At 52.2% G+C, this 13,726-nt stretch overlaps 1 protein-coding gene across 5 annotated transcripts in view; it reads right to left on the reverse strand.

The window, feature by feature from the left end:
• GREB1 (growth regulating estrogen receptor binding 1) overlaps positions 1-13,726 on the reverse strand; it is a gene marked incomplete at its 5' end in the record, with an annotated part of 68,994 nt that overhangs the window by 14,121 nt on the left and 41,147 nt on the right. For 2 of the 5 annotated variants that reach the window (XM_081254195.1, XM_081254191.1), the window contains 6 exons: positions 147-305; positions 2,564-2,666; positions 5,161-5,783; positions 8,707-8,811; positions 11,696-11,895; positions 13,189-13,304. In XM_081254195.1, the coding sequence (XP_081110321.1) occupies positions 147-305; positions 2,564-2,666; positions 5,161-5,783; positions 8,707-8,811; positions 11,696-11,895; positions 13,189-13,304 (1,306 nt within the window). Of the gene's footprint in view, positions 1-146; positions 306-2,563; positions 2,667-5,160; positions 5,784-8,691; positions 8,812-11,695; positions 11,896-13,188; positions 13,305-13,726 lie in introns of all 5 variants that reach the window. The other 3 variants (XM_081254194.1, XM_081254193.1, XM_081254192.1) reach the window with 2 other exon arrangements.

A 13,726-nucleotide genomic window follows, 5' to 3' on the forward strand; every position in this document is an offset into this window, starting at 1 on the left:
GGCGACCTCAGTCCTCCACCAGAGGCTGTTGGTTCACCCACCCCCACCAGGTAAGTTCATCCCTAACAAGATTCAGCTCATCCCTTTAAGAGGCTGTTCCCACGTACTGTGGAAGAAGGCGGCAGCAAGAGATTTAAAAACCTGACCTTCGCTCTTCATGCTCTGATGGTGTGAACAGATCAGACTGGCATCCTCATACTTCGGGTCGTGAATAAGGTAGTCAAAAGGCAACTTCTTGAACAGCTCCAGGTCCGGCCAGGGGTCACTGAGCTGGAGGTAATGCCAATCTGATTCTTCTCTGAGGTCTACAGGATCAGTAGAAACACAGATACATGACAAAACGGGAAGTGAGAAGGATTTATGTCAAATGTGCCCAAGGACGATGATAGGAGTGGAATTGATACTGAGTCTACAGGTTACCTGGGCAACTCCACTGAGTCTCAGATACTCTGGCACCCGTCCCATTTTCAGGATTGTTCTAATTCACCAAGAAGGTGCATTCAGATCTATGTCTATGCAGACAAACAGCCTTATGCTGTGCTTCCTATGGCATGGGGTTGCTCTTCTAACTTACACTAACTTCCACTCCTGGCAGTGTACCTACCCCTGGGCTCTGGGCTTCTCCCCAGCACCGTCCCCCAAATATACCACACTGGTCCACACCACCGGCAGAACTTCATGTAGTTCTCTCTCTTGCTCGTATATCTAAATGCTACCCAGCTAGTAAGGCCCAACTCCTAACACGTCGCTTCTAGAAAGCCTCTTTTGAATGCTCAGGTACACTGGTTTCTCCCTTCTGAATGCCACCACTACTCATGGCCCAATCCACATTTCCACATTTGCAGTGTATCACCCTACATTATAATTGGTGTAGTCTACAGTGCTCACTAAATGCTTGTTGGCTAAAAGGTAAAAAAATCTAGTTGGTCCAACTCAAACATATGTAACATATTGATTTTACATCAATTGATCAATATCATTTTACATCATATTGAGTTTACATATTTGATATGACATATATATAGTATAGATGATACTGATATACATCTATATATCTATATCAGTGTGTCCTACTATCTATATATGGGCGGAGTACATGTCCATAAGAAACAGAAAAAATAAGGAAAGAAGAGGGCAAGGAACATTTATTCCATATTTAATAGGTGCTCAGTGTTTCATATGTATAACTTCCATTAATCTTCACAGCATCCTGTAAAACAGGAATTACACACATTTTGCCAAAGAGAAACCCAAGGCAATAAGAGAGCATTTAAGAAAATAAGGCTTTGAAGTTTAACAAACTGGATTCAAATCCTATCTGTATCATTGGTATATCCAACAAAATGAGGAGACAGAAATGCAGCAGACCTGTTGACTTTCATTTGAAAAACGGTTTCAAACTGTGGGGAAACGGTGGAAAGCTCAGAGTTTCGATGAAAAGCCTCTTTCCCTTCTCCTTCAAAGGAAAGACCAAGGACTGGATGGGCTTCCTTGGTCCTAAATTTTCTCCAAGTCAAAACTCAAACACAGCAAGAGCATCTAAAAAAGTTCTGTGTATCCAAATGACAAGATTTCCTTCGTTGTCAAGGCTGAATACATCGCCAGTATATACCCCATCGTTATCCACTCAACTGTCTGTCCATTAATGGACAAAATATGGTTGTTTCTACATCTTGGCTATTGTGAATAATGCTTCTGAACACGGTAAGGTAACTGTGTGAGGTGATGAATACGGTCATTAGCGTGACTGCGGTGATGACTTCACAGTGTATACGTGTATTAAATCATCCAGCTGTACAGCTTAAACGTACATAATCCAAGTGCTGTTACCAGCTTACTGGGGCCCCTTCTCTACAACACACGACTCCTTACACAAATCTTCATTCCCAAAGCAATGGATTCCTTTACCAGACCAAGTTTCTGAGCCACTGGAGGGGCGTTGGAAGAGGAAATGGAGGAGGTGTTCTACAATAAGCATGAAACAGCTGTTCAAAGAGTCTTACCTTAATCAGGGTAAATTCTGTTCTGTGAATGAGAAGAAAAGGCTATTCCCTGCATAGCGTATGTTTCCATTTTGCCCCAAGATGTGGACCTATGTGCTCAGCAGCCTGAGAGGGAAACCCTCCCCTGATGGCAACGCCGCTTTCTAGAGGCAGCAACGAAATCTAGTTTGGTGCCAGCTCTGCCACCTCCCAGCTGGACTCCTGAACGTGTTATTCCGGAACCGAATACCACTATCCATCTCTTGGTGTGGCATAGGAAACGAAATGTGGTGATTTATGTAAACCATCTAGCGCAGTGGTTGATGTTTTGGAAGGTGCGCAGTAAACAGCAGGTATTTTTAGTACCGTAATTTTATCTCCCACCAAGGCCTCCCAGGCACTATTCTAGGACTGAGCAAAATGGCTACAAGGGCAAGATAAAAGCAGCCCTACAAGGCCCTTGGGAGGAGTCAGATCATTAATCTGAGAATTCCATCTTCAAAGTAAAAGATACAGCAGAAGTCACTTGAGAAACCCATTAAAGATGATGCCAAGCCCAAGGTCATCAGCAGATAACTCACTGATATTGATCTCTTCTTCATCGTAAACATCCACTTCCGTCAGCCGAATGAGCATTCTGGACAAAATGCTGAGGAATTGCAGGTAGGCGCCTGTCTTCCCGATCTGTAGAGACAGCAAAACAGGAGCCAGCCTCAGTACGCCCTGCCTACGTGCGGGCGCTGACTGAGCACCTGACATGCCTCCACGCCGCCACCTCTTTTAACCATCTCACCTAATTAAAAGGAGGGCTGGGGGGATGCAAAGACATTTGAGGGAAAATGTGGCCTGAAGAAGCATGGCAGGCAGACAGATGAACTCTGGTGGGCGGGAGACCCACCTGCTTATAAATCATTGCAAATGTCTTTCCAGATTTTAACTGGCCACATGGTTTAAGCTGTTAGAAGTAGGACTCCATCAGGAGCTGAACAAAGGTTGCTTCAAAAAAAAAAAATGAATTGACATTTCAATAATGTCTTAAAAGAGTCTTGTGTAATTACAAATTGCTATCTTATATTAATTGATATGGCTGTAGTAAGACAACAAAATTCACTGTGCGGGACATAACAGGCTGGCATCACATTTCTGTCCTCCTAAGGCCAGGAAAAGAAATAAAATGATTTTTCTCTTCTTCCTTCTCTTTCTTCCTGTTTTAAAGAGTCCCCTGCCCCCTCAAGCCCAGCACCAGGCCAGTATACTATTGGTCTTAGTTCACTGAGGTCACAACTGGTTTCATGGGCACCTGTGGGCTATCCTCGCCTCCCTCCACCCTAGTGCGCTAAGAACGTGCTCCCCAAGTTCTTAGCTCAACGCCGGTTCACAGCAAGTATTCGACAAATGCTGATGAATGGAAATAACTAACTTTTTATTTTTATTTTTTTGGCGGTGCCGCACAGCATGTGGGATCTTAGCTCCCCGATGAGGGATGGAACCCACACCCACCAGGAGTGGAAGTGCGGAGTCTTAACCACTGGACTACTAGGGAAGTCCTGGAAATAACTGACCCGTTTAAAAAGAAAATATGAAACACAATTGGGGGGGGGAGCTTTGGAGAAAATATATGCAATACATATAATTGACAAAGGATTAAATTTTATAATCTAAAGAACAAAGCAAAAGAATAAAAGTCAAATGGACTAAAGGAAAATTAAGAAAAACAAAACCAGAAAGTCACTGTAAAAGAAGTACCAATGACCAATAAATATATTAAAATATATTCACCCTTACTATTATACTAGAAATATACTATTTCTCCCCTGTCAAAAAGGCAAAAGTGTTTAAAGATTGGTAACATTCAGTAATGTGAGGGGTATGGAGAAACCAGGAATCCTTTTTAGAAAACATTTTATTTTTTCCTATTTTTTTAAATTATGAAAAGTACTATGCACTCATTTAAAAGTTCAAGAAATACAGATCAAAAATAAAGTAGAATGGTCACAAATTCCAGTCCCCTCGGCCCCCAAGCTCTCCTGTCAGGGATTTTTTAGATATTTTCACACACGCAGACACATACACACACTGATTTTTTTCATAATTGATATGACACCATGTATATATTATTCTGCAACTTGATCTTTAAAATGTAAGTATCTTAGAGAAATTTCAATGTCAGTATATAAAGATCTATTGAATAGTTCAAACTTTCTGTGGCTGAATTGCATGATACTGTTGTGCTCAAATATTTTCAACCAAACTTGACCAATGCAACTTAAGTTGTTTCCAGTCTGTTTTTAACTACTGTAAACAATACAAAAATGAGCATTCTTATACATATTTTTTGTGGGTTTGTGTTTCTTGGGGTAGGTACCTGGCAGGGGAATGAACATTCGGTGTGAAAAGGAAACATGTCTTGAATTGGGACAGTGATGATGATGGTGACAATAACAATGCTTCCCAGGGGTCAGGCCATGTTCCAGGTGCCCTACAATTATTCTCTTGTTAACACTCCTGTTTTTGTGATAGAGGTGCTATTATCTTCCTCATTCTCAGAGGAGGACAGTGAGGCACAGAGAAGGCTGGAACCGGTCCAGGGCTCAGGTGATGTTTTAGTCCGAATCCAGCCCCAGGCAGTTCACTGTAGAGCCCACCCTCCAGCCCTGCCCTGTCTGGCCGAGGCCCCTCCCAAGACCCCAAACCGACCTCGTGCGCCCTCCTTACATGCTCACGACACCTGACATTCACACCGCCCAGGTTCCTGCCATGTTGACAGGTGAAACGGTCTTTTGTTGTCAGAAAAACACAGAGAGCTGGGAGATGGTGACAGGTTTCTCATCTCCCTGTTCAGTTTCACCAAAATCTTGCAGGGCAGAAACAGGGGTTGGCTTCCATTGCCAGAGTGGGAAGGAACCGCAGACTGGCCGTGAGCACCGAATGCAATAGCGTGGGAAATGCAGAATCGTTGTCTGAAGGAGCAACAAGCACCCGCAGAGAACTCCTCCACCCACACATCACGCAGAGGAGGAAACCGGGGTCAGAGGATGGAGGTCACCCAGCCGTCCACCTGCCCACTTAGGGCCATCCGAGATTCCACCGCGGGAAGGCAGGTATGAATAAGCCCCAAACCTGCCTCTGGGCGTGAACACAAGCCCCGCGGAGCCCGGGCGCACGGGGCGGCACCCACCTGGGGGGGCCCGCTGAGCAGCAGCCGGCGCGGGTGGAAGCCGTCCACGCGGCCCTCAGCGCGGCTGCCGTAGTCCATGTGGCTGGGCCGGGGCACCGTCCACTGCCGGTAGTACAGTGACTGCTCTGTGGACGTCATGGTCTTGCTGAGCAGGGGCCGGAACGAGCTGGCCCACATGACTGAGTGTGAGGGCAGGAGCGAGGTGGCCTTGGGCAGGCCGCTGCCGTCGGTGGACGTGAGCATGTCGTACACCAGCTTGGGCAGGAAGACCACGGGCGGCTGCCGGCAGGCCTTGGTCACGGAGCACTGGGCGGCCTGCAGGACGAGCGGGCCGGCGGCGGGTATCGCGGAGGAGGAGGACGAGCCCGCGGAGGACGATGAGGGCACTGACACCTGGATGCTCCACTGGCCGGTCCTGAGGCCGGGGTCCGGCTGGGGGGCCATCCCAGGGCTGCACCTGCTGATGGCCGACGGCAGCCCCCGCCCCGCCTGGGGCCACTGTCTCTCTCCCGGGGCCCTGCCCTCCTCCGCGGGGCCGCAGGGCTGAGGTGATCGGGCCCTGTCCCCCCGCGAGGGCCCCGCCGGCTGAGCCTGAGCCGGGGACTCGCCGCACCGCGCTGAGCCTGCGGAGAGAGGGTCCCATCAGTCAGGGCCCCGGGCCCGCATCTCCTGCTTCTGCAGCACCAACTCCCCTTACCTGCAACGACTGGGAATGTCCGTCAATGCCATCCCACCTCTGGTTAAACACAGACCCCTCTGTCCTTCTGACAGAGCCAGAAGGCACTGTGGGGAGACAGCCAGCGCCGCTCCCTGGCCCCATACACGTCGCAAAGGCCTCTCCTCTGCACGCCCCGCCCGATCTGTTCCAGAACCCTCACCTTCAGCGCCCAGGCTACACTCCTGCTTCTGTGCAGGTGGGTCCTGGAGCTCCGATCTCCCCTCTGCACAGCATAGTGGTGCTTCTGGTTCAAAGCAGCAAAATTCACAGGACTGAAAAGGCTTGACGCTAATGCTACAACCACTTAGCTTCTAGAAGAACTCAGGACGGAAAATGCAGTATGCACAGCAGCTACCCAAATACGGGGTTTCTTTTGCCCTTTTCCCCACGTGGACCATGTTGAAAGGCAAGATGAGTGTGGGTCCCTGGACACGGAGGGGCAGTGTTGTCTTTTATATCAATGAAAGACAATAAAAGCTCTCTTTCATAAAATACAGCTGTCCCTGTCTTTCATATCAATCCAGCCACATCTGCCCGGGGCGTGCGTGCCAGCTCCAAGCGACCCCGAGGACCTCACGCTCCACGGGAACCACATCTCTATCTTAGCTCTGCTGTTTTCCTGGAGACGAGGGAAGCTGCTGCCCAGGCCACCCTCCCCAGACCCCGCCCCATGACACCTGGTTCAGCCTGCGTGCTGCTACCCACCGCTCAGCCAGCCTCCCCACTGGATCCCAGCTCCCCAGCAAGGCTCTGACTCAACCCCGCAGCCTGCGTCTTGCTTGGTTACAGGCTGCTCGTGGACAGAGGAAATGCAGCACCGGCCTGTCCCTCTAGGCTAAAGGCCTGACTCCTGCTAAAATGCCTCTTCCCCGGGCAAGCCACCCGAGGTCATCAGCTCAGAGGCAGCGGAGGAGCTAAGGACCAGGGTTGGGGAGGCTATGAGGACCTGGGCATCTGGCCCAGGGGAGGGACAGGTGGACACAAAGGTCATAAAAGGGGCATGAGGTTCTAAAAGTAGACCACGGGGACCCAAATGTCTTCACCCATGTCCTAGGTTGGGAGGCCCAGACTGGGAGGACCCGGAGGACGGAGACCCACACTGATGTTTCTCTCCGTCCACCCGCCCTGACCTCAGTCATTCTGCCCCGGTTGAATCCAGGGGGACTGTCAGTCTACAAAAGAGCGACCCAGCCCCTCCCAGGCTGACTCGTGTGACCCCGCCCCCCGCTCTTGACTCCTGTGGCCAAGTCCCCTGTCCCTGGACCTCCTGAAATGTGGGAGTTACACCAAAGGCCACAGGAAGCATCTCATCAGAGACACGGGAAGCATCTCATCAGACACACGGGAAGCATCTCATCAGAGACACAGGAAGCATCTCATCAGAGACCCCTAAGATCCCAGGACCCTCTGAGGAATTTTAAAAAGTCACCTCACTGGAAGGAGAGGCTGGCTGGCAGCCTGGGCATTCTACTCCACCTGAAGACACTGCACAGACCTGTGTGTCCCAGAACCTTCTAGAAAGCTGTCAGCCCAGGATCAGGGAAAAACAAAGCACCACACCTCTCTATTCTAACGGCACAGATCATCCACTCCTCAGGTGCCCCCCTGGTACCCTGGGCTCCCTCTATTTCTTGGGGCAGGAGGATAACAAGCTGCAGCCTTTGGCTTTTCTGACTGACTCCAGCCTATAAATCAGACCTTTCTTCTATCACAGAGACCAGGCTCATGTTAAGCAGGCCTCGTCTGACTCCCTCTGTGCACACCTGTGAGGGAGAGCCCCACCACTGGCCCACTATTATCCGTGGGCAGGTGGGGAGGGGGAAGGAGAAAGGAAACCCAAGAAGGCCCCAAGCCAAACCCCCTGATGTGCTCTGACCTTCGCAGCCACGCCCTGACCCTGAGCTGTAACCCTGGGACCACTCACTGCACCCAAGCACCACACACACCTTCAGGCCCCAAGCCTCCTCTACCTGTGAAGTCTCCTCCACCTGGAATACCTTCTCCTGCACTGGAAAGCCTTCTCCTGCAAGGCCCAAAGACCGGCTGCTCTCTGAAACCTGCAGGGATCACACCCTACCGCTAAATCTGCCTCACCTGAGACAAAATTAATTACTCCCTCATATGCGTAACCGTAACACCTCACAGGTGTGAATATGTGTGCAGGAAAAAATACAGCAGCCCCTATTGCAACATAACGTGGTCCAAAGGAACAATGGTTTCCTTGAGAGCAGGTCCGTATCTAATTGGTCTCTCAATGCCCTGAGCCAGGTAGAGAGTAGGTTCCCTGTAAATGCTTGTGGTGGGAAGACATGTGACACTGTCTCGTGTGCGCCCGTCCTGACTGCTCCTGAGGCCGAGGCAGCCCCCAGAGCAGAGACCTGGAGCACTTCATCCACATTCCCCGCTCCCTCCACCAAAGTGTGGTCCATGTCCAGGGGTCAGTGACACTTGCTAAATTTTGTTATTTCTCCCCCCAGTGAAGTCTTCTGTGTCCACTTCTCTCCGCCCTCAGACTCGACAAGAACACTCACCCAGCTCCTCTCCCCTGATTCCCAAAACCAACAGCTGCCTGTAGAGCACAGAGGGAGGACCCTCTGACACCACCCGGCACAGGCCCTCCAGAGGCAGAGGCCACGACCTCCTCCCGGGAAGGACCCCCCACTCCCCGCCCAAGTCCAGAAAGACGCGTACTCTCTAGAAAGGCCAGTTCTTCGTAGATCCCTTCTCTTTCTAGTTCTAGTTGAAAATAAAGGATCTCTTTTCATTCTTTGAAATCTCAAAAAACAAAAACGGTCCAATTGTGGGATCTTTACCCCTTAGAGACTTACTGGATGCCTTAGAGGAGAGGGATGAAGACGCGGAGTCATGGGAGCGGGATCGTTCTCTCTTCACGGGGCTCCTCTTCTCTGATGTGGAGCCTGTTTCAAAACACACACACAGAAGAGGCCTCGTAATCATGGTCCCGTACGTTCCCCCAGCACTTCACAGTTTAAAAAGTGCGTTCACACATATCATTTCTCATCTGTCCACCCACCCACCCAACCACCCATCCATCCCTCCCGCCATCCATCCCTCCCTCCATCCATCCCTCCCTCCATCTATCCATCCCTCCATCCATCCATCCCTCCTTCCATCCATCCATCCATCCATCCCTCCCTCCATCCCTCCCTCCATCCATCCATCCCTCCCTCCTTCCATCCATCCCTCCATCCATCCATCCATCCCTCCATCCATCCATCCATCCCTCCATCCATCCATCTCTCCCTCCACCCATCCATCCCTCCATCCATCCATCCCTCCCTCCATCATCCACCCATCCATCCCTCCATCCATCCACCCACCCATCCCTCCCTCCATCCATCCCTCCACCCATCCATCCCCCCACCCATCCATCCCTCCCTCCACCCCTCCCTTCCTCCATCCATCCCTCCCTCCATCCATCCACCCATCCATCCATCCCTCCATCCATCCCTCCCTCCATCCATCCCTCCCTCCACCCCTCCCTCCCTCCATCCATCCCTCCATCCACCCATCCATCCCTCCATCCATCCATCCCTCCCTCCACCCCTCCCTCCCTCCCTCCCTCCACCCATCCATCCCTCCATCCATCCCTCCTTCCCTCCCTCCATCCATCCATCCATCCACCCATCCATCCCTCCCTCCATCCATCCCTCCACCCATCCATCCCCCCACCCATCCATCCCTCCCTCCACCCCTCCCTTCCTCCATCTATCCCTCCCTCCATCCATCCACCCATCCATCCATCCCTCCATCCCTCCCTCCATCCATCCCTCCCTCCACCCCTCCCTCCCTCCATCCATCCCTCCATCCATCCATCCATCCACCCATCCATCCCTCCATCCATCCATCCCTCCCTCCACCCCTCCCTCCCTCCATCCACCCCTCCCTCCCTCCCTCCCTCCATCCATCCATCCATCCCTCCCTCCCTCCACCCCTCCCTTCATCCATCCATCCATCCCTCCATCCACCCATCCATCCATCCCTCCCTCCACCCATCCATCCCTCCATCCATCCATCCCTCCCTCCACCCATCCATCCCTCCATCCATCCCTCCCTCCATCCATCCCTCCATCCACCCATCCATCCATCCACCCATCCATCCCTCCCTCCATCCATCCCTCCACCCATCCATCCCTCCATCCATCCCTCCCTCCGTCCCTCCCTCCATCCATCCCTCCATCTACCCATCCATCCCTCCACCCCTCCATCCATCCCTCCATCCCTCCCTCCCTCCACCCCTCTATCCATCCCTCCCTCCCTCCATCCATCCCTCCCTCCATACCTCCCTCCATCCATCCCTCCATCCCTCCATCCATCCCTCCACCCATCCATCCATCCCTCCACCCATCCATCCCTCCCTCCACCCATCCATCCCTCCATCCATCCCTCCACCCATCCATCCATCCATCCATCCCTCCACCCATCCATCCCTCCCTCCCTCCCTCCATCCATCACTCCCTCCATCCATCCCTCCATCCCTCCATCCACGTTCCCAGGCATCCTCCTCTGAGGAAGGCTGAGGAGACAGGTGTACAACACAGAGCAGGCCAGTGAGGCACTAGTGGGTCAGTGAGGCTCCTGCCCAGGGGTCACAGCTACAGGACAGAGTAAGGAGAGCAAAGAGGGAGGAGCCCAGGGGCCAGGTGCCCACCCAGCAGGGAGAGGCAGGAGCAGGGAAACATCCTGGGAAAGGTGACCCTGATCCCACTTCTGAAGGGCCGGCAGGGATTTCCAGGTGAAGCACGGAGCAGAGGGGACTCGAGTGGCCGGGAGAACGCCTGTGTGGCCCACGGGTGACAGAGCAGAGCACACTCATGAGATGAGTGTGGCCAAGAGCCCGGGGTGCGGCGTAGGGGCCGGAAGCCAACTGGAACGAATGGGGCAAGGACGGAGGTGGGTCGGGAGATTCCAGGAGTGTGGATTCACTCCATGGGCAATTTCATGTCAGGGTCCCTTTCACGTCCGTGAAAGGGTCCGACAGCACCAGGCGGGTCTTTCCACTCCACTTTACAGATGAGTCATCTGAGGCTTGGAGAGGTGACGTGACCTGTCCAAAGCCACACAGCCAGAGAGGGAGGGGGAAGAGAGTCCTCATCTTCCAGCTCTCCTTCCATCTCTCTCTCTGCTTCACCAAACCCCACGAGTGCCTTGCATTGCTCCGATTTATGTGTCCAATTAAAATACATGGCGCTGGGCTTCCCTGGTGGCGCAGTGGTTGAGAGTCCGCCTGCCGATGCAGGGGACACGGGTTCGTGCCCCGGTCCGGGAAGATCCCACATGCCGCGGAGCGGCTGGGCCCGTGAGCCATGGCCGCTGAGCCTGCGCGTCCGGAGCCTGTGCTCCGCAACAGGAGAGGCCACAGCAGTGAGAGGCCCGTGTACCGCAAAATAAATAAATAAATACATGGTGCTGAACTTTGACGTCTGCAAACGAAACTAGCCTGTTTTCATAAATCTCAATAAGGGACAGATCCTGTGAATTCACATACAGGAAACAAGCGAGTGAACCTTAAACCAGGCCATAATTCCACCAGCAATTCAAACAAGGCATGAACTTAAAGCCTAGGAAATCTCCATTTTTCTTCCTACTCTTTAAGAATTCTAGAGCTACGAAGAACCTGTTGGGATTTCCATTTTCTCACGTGACCAAAAATGAGGGGGAGAAAGCAAAATCCGAAATCATTGAGGGATTTCCCCCAAAGACGTATCTAGATGGCTCTCAAAGGGAGCCGCTGACCAGCTGATGGGCCCAAGGCCACGCTGTGTGCGGGACAGGTGCCCAGCCCGGCCTCCGCACCTTCCGTCACCAGTTCCTCATCCTCGTTGTCTGTGCTGCTCAGCTTTTCAGCGTCACTCTCCAAGGCCTCACTCCGGGCCCGCTTCTCCAGGGGAGGCTCGCTGCTCACGAAGTAAGCAGCCAGGCCCAGCTCCTGCTCCAGTGCCGTCCTCACCAGGCAGGAGGAGTTTATGAGCCGCAGGTCACAGTACCGCAGAGACCTGGGAGGAAACGGAAGAAGGGCTCTATCGACTGCCTTCTACAGCGGAGCTACCGCTCGCGCTGGGGACCGGCACCCTGCCTTCCTCATTAGGCCCCTAGGACTCATGCAAACGGAGAAGCAAACAGCATCACTGGGACCCCTGAGCAACAAAGTCTGTTTGACTGCAAGTCTCTGGGGGCCCCTGCCGTGGATTTAGCCCCCTGCTGCTTGGAATCAAAAGAACCCTGACTTTCAGGTCAGACAAAAATGAGGCTTGAACCCCAGCCATGCCACTTCCTGGCGATAGACCCTCGACAAGCTGGGCAACTTCTTGGAGGCTCAGATTTTTTTCAAATGAAAGATGGCCATGAATATTTAATAACCACCTACGTGCACTGTTGGGAGAAATATATGTAATAAGTGGATATTTGATTATTCCATCAACATTTAAAATGTGCCCAAGACTATGTCCCATGCAAGGGAGAGGATGGTGATCAAGTCATCGCCATACTGGAAACAAGAGTCTGCCTGGGAAGACATGCCAATGAGTCACAACATACGTGGAGGAGGGGGCACAGAGGGCAGGCTGGGGCAGGGCTCGGAGCTGTGCAGGGGAAATAGCAAAGGGCTTGGAGAGAGGCAGATGGGGGTTGCAGTTAGGCTTTTACTAAAGCAAATGACCTTTCATTGCTCATCTATAAAACAGGGTAGTAATACTATGGTCGTAAGGTGCAAATGCTAGATTAAAAGTCTAGCCCAGTGCCTGATACAAAAAGTAAATGCTTGCTCAACGTGAAGACAGACTAAGACATTGTCTTAGTCCTTATGGAGTTGAGGAATAGAAGACTTGATCCGTGACACGGCAACAACTGAGGTTGAACCCTGTGCGGACACTTTTACCCGGGCCGTGAGTATGCGGCGCGAGGTGGCCCTCGCCTAAGTGTCGTGTGGCCAAATGGCAAGAAGCCGGGTGGCCCTGGAGTCCGCCATGCGGCGCACTGGCTTAATCTCTGTAAACCTCATCAGCTACAGGGCCTCCACCCATGGAGCCCGGCAAGAGTCCCCACATCCACCACCACGAGTCCGGGGGGTGCCTGTCTGAGAATTAGGAAAAGCTGCCCAGGCCTCAGACGCATTTCACTGACATTTGCTGGAAAACGGTCACCATAAAGATACACATCTATGATGGCTTTGATGTGAATGCATTCCCAAGAGTCGGGCAGGGGAAGCTTGACCTGGCAAAGCCCGCAGCGGCGAGCCCGGGCAACTGGCTCCTCAGAGACGCCTAGGTGCACAGTCCCTCCCCACTCACCTTGGTAAGGACTCGCCATGTGGGTCCATCCCACTGAAGATCAGGATGCAAGGCAGGCCCTCCAACTCCAAGTATGTCTGAGGCCTCCACTCCGCATCCTCAATTTTCTGCCACATCTGCAGGTAATTAAAAAGAAAGCCGTAAGACTTCTTACTTTCCAACCAGCCCAGCTCCAAGGGAACCGTGATGTCCTTCTGCTGATTTAAAGCCCTTGCAATGCCTCGCTGGATTTTTATCAAATTTAAACGGCAAATAAGCATACCACTGGCTTCACCACAGGACTCCCAGCCACACAGAACACTGCCTAGCATTTATCAGCTGTCCAGGAAATATCTGCCGACTGACTGACTGATTCTTTGCGAGACAGTATAGATCCTCAACTGTCTAACATTTGGTACTATGTTCTCTCCATTGTGGGGCTGTGCCTTCACAGTGCCTTCCCAATTATCCTCTCAGTATTCTTACCCTAACCCTTTTGCATCCTCCGTCACCTGTACGTTTAGTGAAAGGCGATTATGGTCCAGGCACTGGGCTAGTC

The sequence above is a fragment of the Mesoplodon bidens genome (genome assembly GCF_964165515.1).
Source record: "Mesoplodon bidens genome assembly, chromosome: 14".
NCBI classification, from domain to species: domain Eukaryota; kingdom Metazoa; phylum Chordata; class Mammalia; order Artiodactyla; family Ziphiidae; genus Mesoplodon; species Mesoplodon bidens.